Raw genomic sequence first — 23,078 nt, 5'->3', positions numbered from 1 at the left:
TTATTGAGCACTTACTGTGCAGAGCACTGTACTAAGCGCCTGAGAAGTACGAGTGGAAAAGTATTCATCCATTCATTGTATTTATTGAGCGCTTACTGTGCGCAGAGCACTGCACTAAGCGCTTGAGAAGTACAAGCTGGCAACATATTCATTCATTCAGTCGGTCGGTCGTATTTATTGAGCGCTTACCGTGTGCAGAGCACTGGACTAAGCGCTCGGGAAGGATATAGAGAGACGGTCCCTACCCAACAGCGGGCTCGCGGTCTAGAGGAGTCTAAATGAGAGCGTTTCTCCAGGGAGACCCCCGGTCGTCCCTTCGGCTGGCGGGCCCGCGTTGCTCGAACACGTCTACTACACCCGTTCACATCCGTGTATATCTGAGCACTGTTCTGGACGGACCGGTGGGACTGAGCGGACCCCCCCCAGGGTACAGAAATCAAGAAATTCATCGTGAGACGTTAATACAGCGTCCTCTCCCTCCCACCCGCCATCGCTCTCACGGCGGAGTCGTCATTCATTCATTCAATCGTACTGATTGGGCGCTTCCCGTGTGCGGGGCACTGTACTAAGCGCCTGGGAAGGACAAGTTGGCAACATATAGGGTCGGTCCCGACTGACGGCCGCAGTCCCGGAGTCCCCGCGTTTAGGCGACCGTACGCCACCGCCGCCGCCGCCGAAGGCTAGCGCGAGTTCGAAATTCCGCGCCCCTCAGATCCCGAAAGCCCCGGAGAACGGGACGTCCAGTAAGTAAGGGGAGCGCCGTGGGAAGAGCCCGGGCTTTGGAGCCGGAGGAGACGGTCACGGGTTCCGATCCCCCACCTCGGGCGAGCCGCGTCGCCTCGCTGAGCCTCAGTGACCTCGCATAGGTGTTCTCCTCATTTTATTTCATTAATATGCTTTGTTTTCATCATCATCATCATCAATCGTATTTATTGAGCGCTCACGATGTGCAGAGCACTGTACTAAGCGCTTGGGAAGTACAAATTGGCAACATACAGAGACAGTCTCTACCCAACAGTGGGCTCACAGTCGAAAAGGGGGAGACAGAGAACAAAACCAAACGTACTAACAAAATAAAATAAATAGATTTGTTTTGTCGTCTGTCTCCCCGTTCGTATTTATTGAGCGCTTACTATGTGCAGAGCACTGTACTAAGCGCTTGGGCAGTACAAATTGGCAACATATGGAGACAGTCTCTACCCAACAGTGGGCTCACAGTCGAAAAGGGGGAGACAGAGAACAAAACCAAACGTACTAACGAAATAAAATAAATAGATTTGTTTTGTCGTCTGTCTCCCCGTTCGTATTTATTGAGCGCTTACTATGTGCAGAGCACTGTACTAAGCGCTTGGGAAGTACAAATTGGCAACATAGAGAGACAGTCCCTACCCAACAGTGGGCTCACAGTCGAAAAGGGGGAGACAGAGAACAAAACCAAACGTACTAACAAAATAAAATAAATAGATTTGTTTTGTCGTCTGTCTCCCCGTTCTAGGCCGTGAGCCCGCTGCTGGGGAGGGACCGTCTTCCTGGGCGCTCAGTACAGTGCTCCGCCCACAGTAAGCGCTCAATAAATACGACTGAAGGACCGGAAAACGGGGATGGAGACGGTGAGCGGCAACCGGGTGGCCCCGCCGCGGCGCTCGGAACAGTGCTCCGCACGTAGTAAGCGCTCCACAAATGCCGTCGCCGTTGTTACCGCTGGAAAACGCGGCGACTCACCCGGTCACGACGGACCTTAGGAATTTCGTGGCCCGCTCCACCACTTCCAGCCAGACGGAAGAAACCGTGCTCTCGTCGAAGAGCGAGGCCTCCGGCAGTGCTCGCAGAGCATCCAGGGATTCCTGCAACAGTTCGCTGCAGAGGTCGGCATCCTCACCTGGTGGCAACGACAATCACGCATCAGCATCATAATAATCATAATAATAGCATTTATGGAGCGCTTACTATGCGCAAAGCCCCGTTCTAAGCGCTGGGGAGGTTCCCAAGTGATCACGTTGTCCCACGGGGGGCTCACGGTCTTCATCCCCGTTTTACAGGTGAGGTCACCGAGGCCCAGAGAAGTGAAGTGACTTGGCTGAAATCATCCAGCTGACTAATAATAATAATAAGATTATTGTAATAATATGTGATGCCAGTTTGTACTTCCCAAGCGCTTAGTAGAGTGCTCCGCACATAGTAAGCGCTCAATAAATACGATTGATTGATTGATTGATTGATAATAGCATTTATTAAGCGCTTACTATGTGCCGGGAACCGTTCTAAGCACTGGGGGGGGGGGGTTACAAGGTGGTCAGGTGGTCCCACGGGGGGCTCACGGGCTTAATCGATGCTCAAATTAATTAATGCTCAAAGACATGTAGACAGGTGTCAAGTTGTCAGAACAAACGGAATTAAATCTAAATAATAATAACGGCATTTATTAAGCGCTTACTATATGCTGAGCACTCTTCCAAGCGCTGGGGGGGGGAGGGGTTACAAGGTGATCAGGTGGTCCCACGGGGGGCTCACCATCTAAATTGATGCTCAAATTAATTAATACTCAAAGACATGTAGACAGGTGTCAAGTTGTCAGAACAAATAGAATTAAATCTAAATAATAATAACGGCATTTATTAAGCGCTTACTATGTGCTGAGCGCTGTTCCAAGCGCTGGGGGGGGTTACAAGGTGATCAGGTGGTCCCACGGGGGGCTCACCGTCTTAATCGATGCTCAAATTAATTAATGCTCAAAGACATGTAGACAGGTGTCAAGTTGTCAGAACAAATGGAATTGAATCTAAATAATAATAACGGCATTTATTAAGCGCTTACTATGTGCTGAGCGCTGTTCCAAGCGCTGGGGGGGGTTACAAGGTGATCAGGTGGTCCCACGGGGGGCTCACCGTCTTAATCGATGCTCAAATTAATTAATGCTCAAAGACATGTAGACAGGTGTCAAGTTGTCAGAACAAACGGAATTGAATCTAAATAATAATAACGGCATTTATTAAGCGCTTACTATGTGCTGAGCGCTGTTCCAAGCGCTGGGGGGGTTACAAGGTGATCAGGTGGTCCCACGGGGGGCTCACCGTCTTAACTGATGCTCAAATTAATTAATACTCAAAGACATGTAGACAGGTGTCAAGTTGTCAGAACAAATAGAATTAAATCTAAATAATAATAACGGCATTTATTAAGCGCTTACTATGTGCTGAGCGCTGTTCCAAGCGCTGGGGGGGGTTACAAGGTGATCAGGTGGTCCCACGGGGGGCTCACCGCCTTAACTGATGCTCAAATTAATTAATATTCAAAGATGTAGACAGGTGTCAAGTTGTCAGAACAAATAGAATTAAATCTAAATAATAATAACGGCATTTATTAAGCGCTTACTATGTGCTGAGCGCTGTTCCAAGCACTGGGGGGGGTTACAAGGTGATCAGGTGGTCCCACGGGGGGCTCACCGTCTTAACTGATGCTCAAATTACTCAATTAATGCTCAAAGACATGTAGACAGGTGTCAAGTTGTCAGAACAAATAGAATTAAATCTAAATAATAATAACAGCATTTTTTAAGCGCTTACTATGTGCTGAGCGCTGTTCCAAGCGCTGGCGGGGGGGGGGGTTACAAGGTGATCAGGTGGTCCCACGGGGGGCTCACCGTCTTAATTGATGCTCAAATTACTCAATTAATGCTCAAAGACATGTAGACAGGTGTCAAGTTGTCAGAACAAATGGAATTAAATCTAAATAATAATAATGGCATGTATTAAGCGCTTACTATGTGCCGAGCACTGTTCTAAGCGCTGGGGGGGGGGTGTTACAAGGTGATCAGGTGGTCCCACGGGGGGCTCACCGTCTTAATCGATGCTCAAATTACTCAATTAATACTCAAAGACGCAAAAATAGTGGACGAGAGCCTTAGAATTAGTACTGTTTTACCTATCTTAATAACAATAATAATAATAATAATAATGGTATTGGTTAAGCGCTTACTATGTGCAAAGCACATTCTAAGCGCCGGGGAGGTTACGAGGCGATCAGGTGGTCCCACGGGGGGCTCCCAGTTTTCATCCCCATTTTCCAGATGAGGGAACCGAGGCCCAGAGAAGTGAAGTGATTTGCCCAAAGTCACCCAGCTGACAGGTGGCGGGGCCGGGATTCGAACCCGTGACCTCGGACTCCATCCACTGAGCCTCGCTGCTTCTCGACCCCATCTTCACCCCATCTCAGCCCGAGGGCTACGTTTCAGAGAAGCGGCGTGGCTCGGAGGAAAGAGCCCGGGCTTTGGAGTCAGAGGTCCTGGGTTCAAATCCCGGCTCTGCCACTTGTCAGCCGGGTGACTTTGGGCGAGTCACTTCACTTCTCTGGGCCTCAGTTCCCTCATCTGTAAAATGGGAATTAAAACTGTGAGCCCCGGGTGGGACCAACTGATCACCTTGTAACCTCCCCAGCGCTTAGAACAGCGCTCTGCACATAGTAAGCGCTTAACAAATGCCGTCATTATTTATTATCATTATTATTATTATTATTATTATTATTTGAACCCCAGCTCCTAAACTCCTTTACTGCCACCCTGCTAGACCGTGAGCCCGTTGTCAGGTAGGGACCGTCTCTAGATGTTGCAAACTTGTATTTCCCAAGTGCTCAGTACAGTACTCTGCACACAGTAAGCACTCAATAAATATGACAATGAATGAACGTTGCCGACTCGTACTTCCCAAGCGCTCAGTACAGTGCTCTGCACACGGTAAGTGCTCAATAAATGACTGAATGAATGAACGTTGCCGACTCGTACTTCCCAAGCGCTCAGTCCAGTGCTCCGCACACAGTAAGCGCTCAATAAATACGACTGAATGAATGAACGTTGCCGACTCGTCCTTCCCAAGCGCTCAGTCCAGTGCTCCGCACACGGTAAGCGCTCAACCAATACGACTGAACGAATGAACGTTGCCGACTCGTCCTTCCCAAGCGCTCAGTCCAGTGCTCCGCACACGGTAAGCGCTCAATCAATACGACTGAACGAATGAATGTTGCCGACTCGCCCTTCCCAAGCGCTCAGTACAGTGCTCTGCAAACGGTAAGCACTCGATACAACTGAATGAATGAACGTTGCCCACTTGTCCTTCCCAAGCGCTCAGTACAATGCTCCGCACATGGTAAGCGCTCAATCAATACCACTGAATGAATGAATGTTGCCCACTTGTCCTTCCCAAGCGCTCAGTCCAGTGCTCCGCACACGGTAAGCGCTCAATCAATACGACTGAACAAATGAACGTTGCCGACTCGTCCTTCCCAAGCGCTCAGTCCAGTGCACCGCACACGGTAAGCGCTCAATCAATACGACTGAACGAATGAATGTTGCCGACTCGCCCTTCCCAAGCGCTCAGTACAGTGCTCTGCACACGGTAAGCGCTCAATACAACTGAATGAATGAATGTTGCCCACTTGTCCTTCCCAAGCGCTCAGTCCAGCGCTCCGCACACGGTAAGCGCTCAATCAATATGACTGAATGAATGAATGTTGCCCACTTGTCCTTCCCAAGCGCTCAGTCCAGTGCTCCGCACATGGTAAGCGCTCAATCAATACGACTGAACGAATGAATGTTGCTGACTCGTCCTTCCCAAGCGCTCAGTCCAGTGCTCCGCACACGGTAAGCACTCAATCAATACGACTGAATGAATGAATGTTGCCCACTTGTCCTTCCCAAGCGCTCAGTCCAGTGCTCCGCACACGATAAGCGCTCAATCAGTACAACTGAACGAATGAGCGTTGCCGACTCGTCCGTCCCAAGCGCTCAGTACAGTGCTCCGCACACGGTAAGCGCTCAATCAATACGACTGAACGAATGAATGTTGCCGACTCGCCCTTCCCAAGCGCTCAGTACAGTGCTCTGCACACGGTAAGCACTCGATACAACTGAATGAATGAACGTTGCCCACTTGTCCTTCCCAAGCGCTCAGTACAATGCTCCACACATGGTAAGCGCTCAATCAATACCACTGAATGAATGAATGTTGCCCACTTGTCCTTCCCAAGTGCTCAGTCCAGCGCTCCGCATACAGGAAGCGCTCAATCAATATGACTGAATGAATGAATGTTGCCCACTCGTCCTTCCCAAGCGCTCAGTCCAGTGCTCCGCACACGGTAAGCGCTCAATCAATACGACTGAACGAATGAACGTTGCCGACTCCTCCATCCCAAGCGCTCAGTCCAGTGCTCCGCACACGGTAAGTGCTCAATCAATATGACTGAATGAATGAATGTTGCCCACTTGTACTTCCCAAGTGCTCAGTCCAGCGCTCCGCATACAGTAAGCGCTCAATCAATATGACTGAATGAATGAATGTTGCCCACTCGTCCTTCCCAAGCGCTCAGTACAGTGCTCCGCACACGGTAAGCGCTCAATCAATACGAGTGAACAAATGAACATTGCCGACTTGTCCTTCCCAAGTGCTCAGTCCAGTGCTCTGCACACAGTAAGCACTCAATCAATACGACTGAATGAATGAATGTTGCCCACTTGTCCTTCCCAAGCGCTCAGTCCAGCGCTCCGCACACGGTAAGCGCTCAATCAATATGACTGAATGAATGAATGTTGCCCACTTGTCCTTCCCAAGCGCTCAGTCCAGTGCTCCGCACATGGTAAGCGCTCAATCAATACGACTGAACGAATGAATGTTGCTGACTCGTCCTTCCCAAGCGCTCAGTCCAGTGCTCCGCATACGGTAAGCACTCAATCAATACGACTGAATGAATGAATGTTGCCCACTTGTCCTTCCCAAGCGCTCAGTCCAGTGCTCCGCACACGATAAGCGCTCAATCAGTACAACTGAACGAATGAGCGTTGCCTACTCGTCCTTCCCAAGCGCTCAGTCCAGTGCTCCGCACACGGTAAGCGCTCAATCAATATGACAGAACGAATGAACATTGCCGACTAGTCCTTCCCAAGCGCTCAGTCCAGTGCTCCGCACACGATAAGCGCTCAATCAGTACAACTGAACGAATGAGCGTTGCCTACTCGTCCTTCCCAAGCGCTCAGTCCAGTGCTCCGCACACGGTAAGCGCTCAATCAATACGACTGAACGAATGAACGTTGCCGACTCGTCCTTCCCAAGCGCCCAGTACAGTGCTCTGCACACGGTAAGCACTCAATACAACTGAATGAACGTTGCCCACTTGTCCTTCCCAAGCGCTCAGTACAATGCTCCGCACATGGTAAGTGCTCAATCAATACCACTGAATGAATGAATGTTGCCCACTTGTCCTTCCCAAGTGCTCAGTCCAGCGCTCCGCATACAGGAAGTGCTCAATCAATATGACTGAATGAATGAATGTTGCCCACTCGTCCTTCCCAAGCGCTCAGTCCAGTGCTCCGCACACGGTAAGCGCTCAATAAATACGACTGAACAAATGAACGTTGCCGACTCGTCCTTCCCAAGCGCTCAGTCCAATGCTCCGCACATGGTAAGCGCTCAATCAATACGACTGAACGAATGAACGTTGCCGACTCTTCCATCCCAAGCGCCCAGTACAGTGCTCCGCACACGATAGGCGCTCAGTCAATACGACTGAACGAATGAACGTTGCCAACTCGTCCTTCCCAAGCGCTCAGTCCAGTGCTCCGCACACAGTAAGCGCTCAATCAATACGACTGAATGACTGAATGAATCAATGAATCAATCAATCGCATTTATTGAGCGCTTACCGTGTGCGCAGCACTGTACTGAGCGCTTGGGAAGTCCAAGTTGGCAACATATGGAGACGGTCCCGCCCCAACAGCGGGCTCACGCTCTAGAAGAATGAATCCGTGTTTACGGCGGAGGAAGAGCGGCTCGTTCGCTGAAGTGGCCGGACCCATTTCCGGAGCCAAAGGCGCATTCCGGCCTCCCCAAGTCCAAATCGGGAGCCGCGGGCGGATCCGGCTTTGCCTTTTATCGGCAGTTCCCCGCCCCCGGTTCTCCAGGGACACGGCGCAGGGGCGTCGGGAAGCGCGGCCCCCGGGAAGGCTTCACTTACCGGACCGCCAGGCTCGCCGGAGGAATGCGAACGCGAAGGAGAGGGCGGCGCGGGATCCCACGCGGGCGAGTCCTTCCACGCCTTTGCCCGCGGGTCGTGAGCTGAGCCGGGCCCCCACGGACACGCACGCGGACACACACGGAGAGGGAAAACAACAAGGCGCAGACGGGCATCACAATATTTTCCGGGCAGAAAACGCGGACGCCGGAGCCCCCGCTCCCCGTAACTGGCAGAGCCCAGGTCAGCCTCCGCGAATCCCAAATGTGGGAATAAAGGCCGCCGTCTTCTTTGATCCCTTTCGGGATCTTCGGATGGCTTTTGGGTATCTGTATCCCTTTCTGGATCTCGATTGGCGGTGTTAATGCCCGCTGGCCTCCAAATAACTTGGCTCTTGAGCGTAAACCGTTTCTAGTTGACCCGGATTATAAACGGGAGAAGGAATTTGAGCAGAAACCAGACAATTCCCGCTGTTGCGACGGGAACCTTTCGAGCGGCCGAAAGTACGGAATTGTTCCGCTCGCGCTTGTCATCTTGCTTTCTCTCATCTTCCCGTTTCTTCCAGACCGTGAGCCCGCCGTTGGGTAGGGACCGTCGCTAGACGTTGCCGACTCGGACTTCCCAAGCGCTTTTGCACACGGTAAGCGCTCAATAAATACGACTGAATGAATGAATGAATGAATGAAAAGGGAAGGGCCAAAAAATAATAATAATGACGGCGTTTATCAAGCGCTTACTATGCGCCAAGCACCGTTCAAAGCGCCGGGGGGGATCAGGCGGTCCCACGGGGGGCTCACGGTCTTCATCCCCATTTGACAGACGAGGGAACCGAGGCCCAGAGAAGGGAAGTGACTCATCATCATCATCAATCGTATTTATTGAGCGCTTACTGTGTGCAGAGCACTGTACTAAGCGCTTGGGAAGTACAAGTTGGCAACATATAGAGACAGTCCCTACCCAACAGTGGGCTCGCTCAAAGTCCCGCGGCGGCCGACTGGCGGGGCCGGGATCTGAACCCGTGACCTCTGACTCCTTTCCGCTGAGCCGCCCTCTTCTAGACCGTGAGCCCGCCGTCCGGTAGGGACCGTCTCTCGACGTTGCCGACTTGGCCTTCCCGAGCGCTTAGTACAGTGCTCTGCCCACGGTAAGCGCTCAATAAATAGGATTGAATAAATGAATGCTTAGCTCTGCCTCGCCTGGGCGTACTGAACCCCTTTCACTCCCCTTCCGGGCTCCCACGTCTCACCCCGTCACAGCAGAGCCATCCCTAGTTCCTCCATCCATTCAGTGGGATTTATTGAGCGCTTACCGTGTGCAGAGCACTGTACTAAGCGCTTGGGAAGGACAAGAGGATTTAGTCCAGCCTGGCACCCTGGGGGTTGAACCAGTCAAGCACCGCACGTTACCCAAGGCTGTAATGGACGAGTTGCCAGGCAAAACGCTCTCTAATTAAGGTCATCGCGCCGTCACCTCGTGTGTGCCTCCTCGGGTCACAGGTGCGTGTGTTTGTGGCGGGGGGGAGGTTAAAAACCATTTCATTCGTTCATTCAATTGTATTTATTGAGCGCTTACTGTGTGCAGAGCACTGTACTAAGCGCTCGGGGAGGACGAGTTGGCAACATAGAGAGGCGGTCCCTACCCAACAGCGGGCTCACGTAATAATAACGATGGTATCTGTTACGCGCTTACTGTGTGCAGAGCACTGCCGGGGCGGTCGCGGGGTGATGGGGTGGTCCCCCGGGGGGCTCCCGGCCTTCACCCCCATTTTCCGGATGAGGTCACGGAGGCCCGGGGAAGGGAAGTGGCTTGCCCAGAGTCGCCCGGCTAAGTGGCGGAGTAATGGTGCTTTTAGCAGGAGGGCTTCCCTGAGCTACTAAATGCCATCATTATTATTATTATTAGCATTGAGGGATCCTCTATCATCTTCTAGACTGTGAGCCCACTGTTGGGTAGGGACCGTCTCTATATGTTGCCAACGTGGACTTCCCAAGCGCTTAGCACAGTGCTCTGCACACAGTAAGCGCTCAATAAATATGATTGAATGAAGTTGGCACCTCCAAGGGAGCGTAAATGCTTTCCGGCTTCGAAACGGGGACGGGCGGGAGCTCCCTCTCAGGAAGGGGCCCAGACTGAGCCCCCTTTTGCCTCTTCTCCTCCCCATCCCCTCCCCACAGCACCTGTATATAATAATAATAATAATAATAATAATAAAAATAATAATAATAATAATAGTATTTGTTAAGCGCTTACTACTTGCCAAGCACTGCTCTAAGCGCTGGGGAGGTTACCAGGTGATCCGGTTGTCCCACAGTTTTAATCCCCATTTTCCAGATGAGGTAACTGTATATATGTTGGTACAGATTTATCACTCAATTTATTTTATTTGGACAGATTTACTATTCTACTTCTTCTGTTAATGACGGGCATCGGGCTTTAATTCGATTTCTCCTGACGACTTGACACCCGTCCACAGGTTGCGTTTTGTCGCCCGCCTCCCCCTTCTAGACCGTGAGCCCGCTGTCGGGTAGGGATCGTCTCTGTCTGTTGCCCACTTGTCCTTCCCAGGCGCTTAGTACAGTGCTCTGCCCACAGTGATGAATCATCATCATCATCAATCGTATTTATTGAGCGCTTACTATGTGCACAGCACTGGACTAAGCGCTTGGGAGGTACAAATTGGCAACATACAGAGACAGTCCCTACCCAACAGTGGGCTCACAGCCTAAAAGGGGGAGACAGAGAACAAAACCAAACATACTAACAAAATAAAATAAATAGAATAGATATGTACAAGTAAAATAAATAAATAAATAAATAAATAGACTGAATGAATGAAAGGAATAATAATAATAATAATAATAATAATAATGATGGCATTTATTAAGTGCTCACTATGTGCAAAGCACTGTTCTAAGCGCTGGATGAAAGGGAGAGTCACTCCGGGATAAAAAAAAAAGGAGCACTGCATCTCAGCCAAGGTGAGTCCTGGAAGGAACCGGTGACTCTGGAGGATCCTCGGACAACCAGAAGCAGCGGGGCTCGGTGGAAAGAGCCCGGGCTTTGGAGTCCGAGGTCGTGGGTTCGAATCCCGGCTCCGCGCTTGTCAGCTGGGTGACTTTGGGAGAGTCACTTCACTTCTCTGGGCCTCAAGTTACCTCGTCTTTAAAATGGGGATAAAGACTGGGAGCCCCTCGTGGGACCACCTGATCGCCTTGTAACCTCCCCAGTGCTTGGCATATAGTAAGCGCTTAACAAATACCATTATAATATTAATATAATAATGATAACCTGAGAAGATCAGGGCTTCCTTGACTCAACGTGACTATAAAACTTGTCCAACCGAACTCATATCTACCCCAGCACTTAAAACAGTGTTTGACACATCATAGGTGCTTAACAAATACTATAAAAAAGAAGCAGCGGGGCTCAGTGGAAACAGCCCAGGCTTTGGAGTCCGAGGTCGTGGGTTCAAATCCCAGCTCCGCCGCTTGTCAGCTGGGTGACTTTGGGCAAGTCACTCCACTTCTCTGGGCCTCGGTTACCTCGTCTATAAAATAGGGATGAAGACTGGGAGCCCCCCGTGGGACCACCTGATCACCTTGTAACCTCCCCAGCGCTTATAACAGTGCTTGGCATATAGTAAGTGCTTAACAAATACCATTATATATTAATATAATAATGATAACCTGAGAAGATCAGGGCTCCCTTGACTCAACGTGACTATAAGACTTGTCCAACCAAACTCGTATCTACCCCAGCACTTAAAACAGTGTTTGACACATCGTAGGTGCTTAACAAATACTATAAAAAAGAAGCAGCGGGGCTCGGTGGAAAGAGCCCGGGCTTTGGAGTCCGAGGTCGTGGGTTCGAATCCCGGCTCCGCCGATTGTCAGCTGGGTGACTTTGGGCGAGTCACTCCACTTCTCTGGGCCTCAGTTACCTCGTCTTTAAAATGGGGATGAAGACTGGGAGCCCCCCGTGGGACCACCTGATCGCCTTGTAACCTCCCCAGCGCTTATAACAGTGCTTGGCATATAGTAAGTGCTTAACAAATACCATTATATATTAATATAATAATGATAACCTGAGAAGATCAGGGCTCCCTTGACTCAACGTGACTATAAGACTTGTCCAACCAAACTCGTATCTACCCCAGCACTTAAAACAGTGTTTGACACATCGTAGGTGCTTAACAAATACTATAAAAAAGAAGCAGCGGGGCTCGGTGGAAAGAGCCCGGGCTTTGGAGTCAGAGGTCAGGGGTTCGAATCCCGGCTCCGCCGATTGTCAGCTGGTGACTTTGGGCGAGTCACTCCACTTCTCTGGGCCTCAGTTACCTCGTCTATAAAATAGGGATGAAGACTGTGAGCCCCCCGTGGGACCACCTGATCACCCTGCAACCTCATTCATTCATGCAATCGTATTTATTGAGCGCTTACCGTGTGCAGAGCACCGTACCGAGCGCTTGGGAAGTACAAGTTGGCAACATATAGAGACGGTCCCGACCCAACGGTGGGCTCACAGTCTAGAAACCTCCCCAGCACTTAGAACAGTGCTTGGCACAGAGTGAGCGCTTAACAAATACCATTATAATATGAATATAATAACGATAACCTGAGAAGATCGGGGCTCCCTTGATACACCGTGACTTATAAGACTTGTCCAACCCAACTGTATCTATCCCAGCACTTAGAACAGTGTCTGACACATCGTAGGTGTTTAACGAATACTCCAAAAAACAAAACAAAATTTAAAAAAGCGTCCTTCACCCACACCAAGCCAGCTTCCTGACATCCCTTAAAAATGCGGGCAACTTGGCCGAGCTGCAACTTCCCAAAAACCACAGAAGTTTAAGTAGGGGAAGGGTGAGCAAACCCTCCTCCGAAGGAATTTTCTTGGATATCACAGACATACATCCCTTCCATGCTGCACAGAACCCCATCGTGCCAAGCCGGTAATTTGCCAGTGGTGTAGTGATGAAGTGACATGGTTACCCCTCTATTTTTAAAATTTCAAAAGACGACACTCGGATCGAGGCCCGTCAGTCCGCTGACGTTTTAATAATTTGGATATTTTAATAGTTCTCCTGGGAAGAGGAAAGAAAAAAGGGATCATTCCCCAGTCCAGCACTCATTTCACTTCTCAGAAAATGCGCACTGACCCGGTGTCAGTCTTCTAGCCTAAAGGGAGATACGCGAAGCTATCGGATCCGTGCTCTCCCATTGAAATCTCCCAGGATCTCAGGGCCGCTCAAATCCGGTACTTTTTTTATTGGACAATGGGGATAAGACGGAAGAAACTGCAGATCCAACACCTTAAACGGGCAATTAAAGCCCAAACCGCAGGCTGAACTCCAAGGAGAGAACCTCAGCCAAGTCCTTCCACGTGGAAATAACGGGAAACCAATACCGTTTTGCCGAACTGTACTTTCCGAGCGCTCAGTGCAGTGCTCTGCACACAGTGAGCGCTCCATAAATCCGACTGAACGGATGAAGAGCCCGCAGAGTAGTAAAGTTTATTTAGCAGGGCGCTTTGTTTTGCCTTATCTGTTATTACAAACTAAAGGAACAGTTTTACGGCACCCAGAAATAATGCCGTGATCGATCTCCTTGAGAACGAGACGACGGAATCGTCTCATATAAGAATTAAAGAAAGTGGAAGAGACACACGTAAGGAGCAAATATATACAAAGGCCTTACAGGTTCACACGTAGACACACAAGACCTCTAACAACATGCCGACAGATCGTTGTGGAGGCGCTTCGGCTGGGACACAAAGGACACATCCCCAGACGGACGCAACAAATCCACGGCCCAAAGCACAAAAACGCAGACATGCAAGTAAGCACTCACGGAGAAAGCAGATGAAACAGAAAAAGTGACGGGACAATGATGGATCAACGGAGACGGTGAGTGGGGGGGAGAGAGAAAATATCCAGAGAAGAAAGGGAAAAGAGAAAAAGGGAAAAGAGAAAAAGGGGAAAGAGAAAAAGGGGAAAGAGAAAAAGGGGAAAGAGAAAAAGGGAAATGAGAAAAAGGGAAAAGAGAAAAAGGGAAAAGGGAAAAGAGAAAAAGGGAAAAGAGAAAAAGGGAAAAGAGAAAAAGGGAAAAGGGAAAAAGAGAAAAAGGAAAAAGAGTTCGTGGCCAAAAGGTAACCCAGGGAAAGTTCGGCTAGAACTTGGGATAATAAAATCTGTATTGCAGTGCCCTGGTTAGTCAGAATTTCCCCGATCCGGGCCCACTGGCTCGGTCGGTCCCAGGAAGATGGGGTGAGAAGTTGCGAGGAATAAAAAGTCGCAGGGAAGAATACGTTTCCCTAAGGAAGACAAAGCGTGCACGATGAAGCCCCCACGTAACCTTAAAATCGCCTTGGCGGTCGTGGAATTTAAAAATAAAAGTTGTCTTACGGGCATTAATAAGGAGGCAGCGCTACTTAATACAAGCCTGGGTGCGCCTGACGATAATAATAACGGCATTTATTAAGCGCTTACCATGTGCAGAGCACTGTTCTAAGCTAAAGAAAACCCACGAGGTAACGTTCCAAATACCCAGCTCGGCAGTTTCCGAGTTGGCGGCGAAGGACCGAACGGACGCCTCCTCCGCCCCGGTTACCTTTTTTTGTCCACGGCGGGCAAAGAAATATTACTGCTCTTCCACTTGACCTTGACGTTCTCGTGGAGGACGGCTCGGTTGAGCGCGATGAAGTACCGCTCCAGGATGACCAGCCGCTGCTTCAGCCGCCGGGCCGAGAGGGTGGTCGTGGCCGTCTGCGCGGCCAGCGCTTGCTGCTCTTTCACCAGGACGGAGAGGCACTCCCTCAACTCACTCACGTCTGAAAGAACAGAATGGGGAAGGGTCAGCGGCACGCGCAAGGGACTCACCGTTAAATGGGAAATAGCAGCCCGAGAAGGCGGCATCGTGGAATCGGCCGGAGGGATAAAAGGGTTAACTTTAATAATAATAATAATGATAATAATGATGATGATCACCGTTAAACGGGAAATAGCAGCCCGAGAAGGCGGCATCGTGGAATCGGCCGAAGGGATAAAAGGGTTAACTTTAATAATAATAATAATAATAACAATAATAATAATAATAATAACAATGATCACCGTTAAACGGGAAATAGCAGCCCGAGAAGGCGGCATCGTGGAATCGGCCGGAGGGATAAAAGGGTTAACTTTAATAATAATAATAATAATGACGATGATCACCGTTAAATGGGAAATAGCAGCCCGAGAAGGCGGCATCGTGGAATCGGCCGAAGGGATAAAAGGGTTAACTTTAATAATAATAATAATGATAATAATAATAATGATGGTGATGATCACCGTTAAACGGGAAATAGCAGCCCGAGAAGGCGGCGTCGTGGAATCGGCCGAAGGGATAAAAGGGTTAACTTTAATAATAATAATAATAATAATAATAATGATGATCACCATTAAACGGGAAATAGCAGCCCGAGAAGGCGGCATCGTGGAATCGGCCAGAGGGATAAAAGGGTTAACTTTAATAATAATAATAATGATAATAATAATGATGATCACCGTTAAACGGGAAATAGCAGCCCGAGAAGGCGGCATCGTGGAATCGGCCGAAGGGATAAAAGGGTTAACTTTAATAATAATAATAATAATAACAATAATAATAATAATAATGATCACCGTTAAACGGGAAATAGCAGCCCGAGAAGGCGGCATCGTGGAATCGGCCGGAGGGATAAAAGGGTTAACTTTAATAATAATAATAATAATGACGATGATCACCGTTAAACGGGAAATAGCAGCCCGAGAAGGCGGCATCGTGGAATCGGCCGAAGGGATAAAAGGGTTAACTTTAATAATAATAATAATGATAATAATAATAATGATGGTGATGATCACCGTTAAACGGGAAATAGCAGCCCGAGAAGGCGGCGTCGTGGAATCGGCCGAAGGGATAAAAGGGTTAACTTTAATAATAATGATAATAATAATAATAATGATGATGATGATCACCGTTAAACGGGAAATAGCAGCCCGAGAAGGCGGCATCGTGGAATCGGCCGAAGGGATAAAAGGGTTAACTTTAATAATAATAATAATAATAATAATAATAATAATAATGATGATCACCGTTAAACGGGAAATAGCAGCCCGAGAAGGCAGCATCGTGGAACCAGCCGAAGGGATAAAAGGGTTAACTTTAATAATAATAATAATAGTAATAATAATAATAATAATGATGATCACCGTTAAACGGAAAATAGCAGCCCGAGAAGGCGGCATCGTGGAATCGGCCGGAGGGATAAAAGGGTTAACTTTAATAATAATAATAATGATAATAATAATGATGATCACCGTTAAACGGGAAATAGCAGCCCGAGAAAGCGGCATCGTGGAATCGTCCAGAGGGATAAAAGGGTTAACTTTAATAATAATAATAATAATAATAATAATAATAACAACAACAATAATAATAATAACAATAATAATAATAATGATCACCGTTAAACGGGAAATAGCAGCCCGAGAAGGCGGCATCGTGGAATCGGCCGGAGGGATAAAAGGGTTAACTTTAATAATAATAATAATAATAACAATAATAATAATAATAATAATAATAATGATCACCGTTAAACGGGAAATAGCAGCCCGAGAAGGCGGCATCGTGGAATCGGCCAGAGGGATAAAAGGGTTAACTTTAATAATAATAATAATAATAATAATGATGATGATGATGATGATCACCGTTAAACGGGAAATAGCAGCCCGAGAAGGTGGCGTCGTGGAATCGGCCAAAGGGATAAAAGGGTTAACTTTAATGATAATAATAATAATAATAATAATAATAATAATAATAATAATGGCATTTGTTACGCGCTTACAATGTGCAAAGCACTGTTCTAAGCGCTGGGGGGGGACACAAGGTGATCGGGTTGTCCCACGGGGGGCTCACAGTCTTAATCGATCAATCAATTGTATTTATTCATTCATTCATTCAATCGCATTTATTTAGCGCTTACTGTGTGCAGGGCACTGTACTAAGCGCTTGGAAAGTACAATTAGGCAACAGATAGGATTGAGCGCTGACTGTGCGCAGAGCACTGTACTAAGCGCTTAGGAAGTCCAAGTCGGCGACTTCTAGAGACGGTCCCTACCCGACTGCGGGCTCACAGTCTAGAAGGGGGAGACGGACAACAAAACAAAACATATTAACAAAATAAAATAAATGGAATAGGTATGTACAAGTAAAATAGAAAAATAAATCCCCATTGTACAGATGAGGCAACTGAGGCTCAGAGAAGTGAAGCGACTTCCCCAAGGTCACACAGCAGGCATGTGGCAGAGCTGGGATTCGAACCCGTGACCTCTGACTCCAAAGCCCGGGCTCTTTCCACTGAGCCACGCCGCTTATACCTTCGTTCAATCATTCATTCAGTCGTATTGATTTATTTTTTTAATGGCATTTATTAAGCGCTCACTCTGTGCAGAGCACTGTATTCATTGAGCACTTACTGTGTGCAGAGCACTATTTATTGAGCGCTTACTGTGTGCGGAGCACTGCATTTATTGAGCACTTACTGTGTGCAAAGCACTATTTATTGAGCACTTACTGTGTGCAGAGCACTGTATTTATTGAGCGCTTACTGTGTGCAGAGCACTGTACTGAGCGCTTGGGAAGTCCAAGTCGGCAACATCTAGAGACGGGCCCTACCCAACAACCGGCTCAGAGTCTAGAAGGGGGAGACAGACAACCAAACATATAAACCAAATAAAATAAATAGAATAAATATGTACAAGTAAAATAGAGTAATAAATATTCATTCATTCATCCATTCAATCGTATTTACTGAGCGCTTACTGTGTGCAGAGCACTGTACTAAGCGCTTGGGAAGTCCAAGTCGGCAACCTATAGGGATGGTCCCTACCCGACAGCGGGCTCACAGGCTAGAAGGGGGAGACAGACAACCAAACCAAACATCTAAACCAAATAAAATAAATAGAATAAATATCTACAAGTAAAATAGAGTAATAAATATTCATTCATTCATTCCATCGTATTTACTGAGCGCTTACTGTGTGCAGAGCACTGTATTTATTGAGCGCTTACTGTGTGTGGAGCACTGTATTTATTGAGCACTTACTGTGTGTGGAGCACTGTATTTACTGAGCACTTACTGTGTGCGGAGCATTATATTTATTGAGCGCTTACTGTGTGCAGAGCACTGTACTAAGCGCTTGGGAAGTCCAAGTTGGCGACACATAGAGACGGTCCCTACCCGACAGTGGGCTCACAGTCTAGAAGATGATTGAAGATCCCTCAGTAATAATAATAATAATAATGATGGCATTTAGTAAGTGCTTACTATGTGCAAAGTACTGTTCAAAGCGCTGGGGAGGTGGTCCCCCGGGGGGCTCCCAGTCTTCATCCCCATTTTCCAGATGAGGGAACTGAGGCCCAGAGAAGTGAATCGACTTGCCCAAAGTCACTCAGCGGCGGAGCCGGAGTTTGAACCCGTGACCTCTGACTCCGAAGCCCGGGCTCTCTCCAGTAAATATGGACAAGTAAAATGTATATGCGCAAACATTGTCCTTCCCAAGTGCTTAGTACAGTGCTCTGCACACAGTGAGCGCTCAATAAATACGACTGAACACCAACTCTCTCCTCGACCCCCTCCAGTCTGGCTTCCGTGCCCTACATTCCACGGAAACTGCGCTCTCAAAGGTCACCAATGACCTCCTGCTTGCCAAATCCAACGGCTCATACTCCATCCTAATCCTCCTCGACCTCTCAGCTGCCTTCGACACTGTGGCCCACCCTCTTCTCCTCAACACGCTATCCGACCTTGGCTTCACAGACTCCGTCCTCTCCTGGTTCTCCTCTTATCTCTCCGGTCCTTCTTTCTCAGTCTCTTTTGCAGGCTCCTCCTCCCCCTCCCATCCCCTTACTGTGGGGGTTCCCCAAGGTTCAGTGCTTGGTCCCCTTCTGTTCTCGATCTACACGCACTCCCTTGGTGACCTCATTCGCTCCCACGGCTTCCACTATCACCTCTACGCTGATGACACCCAGATCTACATCTCCGCCCCTGCTCTCTCCCCCTCCCTCCAGGCTCGCATCTCCTCCTGCCTTTGGGACATGTCCATCTGGATGTCTGCCCGCCACCTAAAGCTCAACATGTCCAAGACTGAACTCCTTGTCTTCCCTCCCAAACCCTGCCCTCTCCCTGACTTTCCCATCTCTGTTGACGGCACTACCATCCATCCTGTCTCACAAGCCCGCTACCTTGGTGTCATCCTCGACTCCACTCTCTCATTCACCCCTCACATTCAAGCCGTAATCAAAACCTGCCGGTCTCAGCTCCGCAACACTGCCACGATCCGCCCTTTCCTCTCCATCCCAACCGCTACCCTGCTCGTTCAAGCTCTCATCCTATCCCGTCTGGACTACTGCATCAGCCTCCTCTCTGATCTCCCATCCTCGTGTCTCTCTCCACTTCAATCCATACTTCATGCTGCTGCCCGGATTATCTTTGTCCAGAAACGCTCTGGGCATGTTACTCCCCTCCTCAAAAACCTCCAGTGGCTACCGATCAATCTGCACATCAGCCAGAAACTCCTCACCCTGGGCTTCAAGGCTGCCCATCCCCTCGCCCCCTCCTACCTCAGCTCCCTTCTCTCCTTCTCCAGCCCGGCCCGCACCCTCCACTCCTCCGCCGCTCATCTCCTCACCGTACCTCGTTCTCGCCTGTCCCGCCGTCGACCCCCGGCCCACGTCATCCCCCGGGCCTGGAATGCCCTCCCTCTCCCCATCCGCCAAGCTCGCTCTCTTCCTCCCTTCAAGGCCCTGCTGAGAGCTCACCTCCTCCAGGAGGCCTTCCCAGACTGAGCCCCTTCCTTCCTCTCCCCCTTGCCCCCCCTCCATCCCCCCCATCTTACCTCCTTCCCTTCCCCACAGCACCTGTATATATGTATATATGTTTGTACATATTTATTACTCTATTTATTTATTTATTTTACTTGTACATATCTATCCTATTTATTTTATTTTATTAGTATGTTTGGTTTTGTTCTGTGTCTCCCCCTTTTAGACTGTGAGCCCACTGTTGGGTAGGGACTGTCTCTATATGTTGCCAATTTGTACTTCCCAAGCGCTTAGTCCAGTGCTCTGCACATAGTAAGCACTCAATAAATACGATTGATGATGATGATGATGATGACTGAATGAATGAATATACAGGTGCTGTGGGGAGGGGAAGGAGGCAGGGCAGGAGGGATGGGGAGGAGGGGAGGAAAACCCAAAGTCACCCAGCAGAGCTGGGATTTGAACCCGTGACCTCTGACTCCAAAGCCCGGGCTCTTTGCGCTGAGCCACGCCGCTTCTCCATGCGCGGATTAACACGGGGACAGTGTCGCCGATTCTCGGGACGCTGTGACGGCCTGAAAATACGGGTGGACTGAGCGAGCTGAGCAGAGGACGACGCTCCGGACAGTCGGCGGACGCTCCCGAAAAACACTTCAGCGGCACCGGAAATTCCGGTGCCCAACTGGCAAAATAATCCGAACGTGCTACTCTCCGCATTTCGCTTTTTACCGTTTGACAGTGTTCGACATTTTCAGATTAGGGCCTGAGATATAACTTATTAAAGTAAGACGTAATTGTTGGTATCTACGCCGAGCCCTGGGATCAGACGAGGCAGTGCGGCCTGGTGGAAAGCGCCCAGGCCTGGGAATCCCACGGCACCTGACTGGAGGAGCCGGGGCATTAAACCGCATCCTCCGAGCCCCGGGCCCACGCTCTTCTCATCTGTAAAATGGGGGTGAAGACTGGGAGCCCTCCGTAAGATAACCTCCCCAGCGCTTAGAACATAGTGAGCGCTTAAATACCATTATTATTATTATTATTATTATTAGCAGCCCATGCTGCGGCTCAAAACAGTGATGCTCTGTGCCACGACCGTTGCGCTGTAACGATATCCTACGTCACCCGGACGGCATACGTTTTGTGGCTCCTCTGGGCACCAAACGCCCAAATGTTTCATTTCCGTCAGCGCGTCGGCAACGCGACGTTAGCGGCTCCGGACGTACAGGACGAAAGAATGACAAGCTTTTGGAGAAGAAAACCAGCTGCTGATTGATCCCGCTGAAAGACTTCCTTTAAAATACCTCCCGGTGGTTCAAACCAGCCTTAACTACGGGGCTGCGCCCTACACCAAGCATTATTCTCAAGTAATGTCTCAAAGTATTACAGAAAATCTGCGAGAGCGAGATTTAGGCCTGAGATACACTTTTAAAGGGATGTTTAATAGTATCTTCTAGCTATTGAGGCCGACCCAGACTCGTACTCAGCCAAAGAAACAATATAACAATGCACTAATTCTGTCCCGTGGGAGGAAACGCCGTTTACTTGCATTAAAAAAGGACATTTTTTGAATATCTCGCAAACTCCTGCTCCATTCCTCTACCCACAATACACACTCTTTCATTCAGAGAAGTGAAAAAAACCAGAAAGACCAAATCATCCTAACTTCCACCCGCCTCATAAGAGGCCCAGAAATCCCATTTTCACATTATAATTAAGAAAAGCCAAAAATCATCCTTAACTTCCACCCACCTCGTCATAAGAGGCCCAGAAATCCCATTTTCACATTATAATTAAGAAAAGCCAAAAATCATCCTAAACTTCCACCCACCTCGTCATAAGAGGCCCAGAAATCCCACTTTCACATTATAATGAAGAAAAGCCAAAAATCAGCCTAAACTTCCACCCGCCTCGTCAGAAGAGGCCCAGAAATCCCACTTTCACATTATAATGAAGAAAAGCCAAAAATCAGCCTAAACTTCCACCCGCCTCGTCAGAAGAGGTCCAGAAATCCCATTTTCACCTTATAATTAAGAAAAGCCAAAAATCATCCTAACTTCCACCCGCCTCATAATAAGAGGCCCAGAAATCCCATTTTCACATTATAATAAAGAAAAACCAAAAATCATCCTAAACTTCCACCCGCCTCAAAATAAGAGGCCTAGAAATCCCATTTTCACATCATAATTAAGAAAAACCAAAAATCATCCTAAACTTCCACCCGCCTCGTAATAAGAGGCCCAGAAATCCCATTTTCACTGCATAATTACTTTACCAGATCAGACCTCGGGATACTTCAACAGAATTGAGAGTCTGAATCATCCTACCTTCCACCCCTAATAAGAGGCCCAGAAATCTCATTTTCACACCGTAATTACTTTACCAGACTATTTCTCAGGACGCTGAAACCGAATTGAGAGTTTCACCCGCACCATCCACGATACACCGCCCGACGGGCTTCCCGTCGACACGCGGAGGTACAGGACTAAACTTGGACCAGATTTTTGTTTCCCCCATGAATCCATCTGGAATTAGGGGGATTTTTACGAGTTCCACCGCTCTGCTTGTCGTCCCTCGGCTTAATTTGTTTCAGGAAATCACTGCCTAGGAAATCCACCCGATTATTATTCCAGCGGGAACGGCGGATGAGCCCCGGGTTCAAGAATTTATCTGCGGGAATGGATTCTGGCGCCAGTGGATCGCACCGGCCCACTGTCATCCCTGTGGATCGGGCTCCCACGGGCAACCGGAGGGCGACAAGCGAACGGGAGAGAAAAAACACGACACACTAGGGAACCTACGCAATTGTAGAGAAGCAGCGTGGCTCGGCAGAAAGAGCCCGGGCTTTGGAGTCAGAGGTCACGGGTTCAAATCCCGCCTCCGCCTCCTGTCAGCTGTGTGACTCTGAACAAGTCACTCGACTTCTCTGGGCCTCAGTTCCCTCCTCTGGAAAACGGGGACGGTGAGCCCCCCGAGCGACAACCTGATCGCCTTGCGACCTCCCGAGCGCTCAGAACAGTGCTCGGAACATAGTGAGCGCTTAGTAAATGCCGTCGTTATTAACGACTGCGGCAACAGCGCTCAGAACAGTGCTTTGCACATAGTAAGCGCTTAACGAATACCATCATTATTATTATTACTACCTCACATCAAACCACTCTCTTGGGATAATTAACGAGCACCCAGTACTTAGGGCGAATGAGATGCACTAAAATGTAAAAATTACGAAATAAAAGAGCTTAA

The 23,078-nt window shown here is 48.8% G+C and overlaps 1 protein-coding gene across 1 annotated transcript in view; it reads right to left on the bottom strand.

Moving 5' to 3' along the window:
• HERC2 (HECT and RLD domain containing E3 ubiquitin protein ligase 2) overlaps window positions 1-23,078 on the bottom strand; it is a 319,306-nt gene that overhangs the window by 276,683 nt on the left and 19,545 nt on the right. Inside the window, exons 4-6 of the mRNA XM_038760185.1 lie at window positions 14,607-14,826; window positions 7,999-8,099; window positions 1,723-1,879 (exon numbers count right to left, since the gene is read on the bottom strand). Coding sequence (XP_038616113.1) covers window positions 1,723-1,879; window positions 7,999-8,099; window positions 14,607-14,826 — 478 coding nt within the window. The remainder of the gene's footprint in view (window positions 1-1,722; window positions 1,880-7,998; window positions 8,100-14,606; window positions 14,827-23,078) is intronic.

This window comes from Tachyglossus aculeatus, chromosome 18 (assembly GCF_015852505.1).
Source record: "Tachyglossus aculeatus isolate mTacAcu1 chromosome 18, mTacAcu1.pri, whole genome shotgun sequence".
Classification (NCBI taxonomy): domain Eukaryota; kingdom Metazoa; phylum Chordata; class Mammalia; order Monotremata; family Tachyglossidae; genus Tachyglossus; species Tachyglossus aculeatus.
Note: the sequence above shows the minus strand (reverse complement) of the source record. Positions and strands in the feature narration are given on the sequence as shown.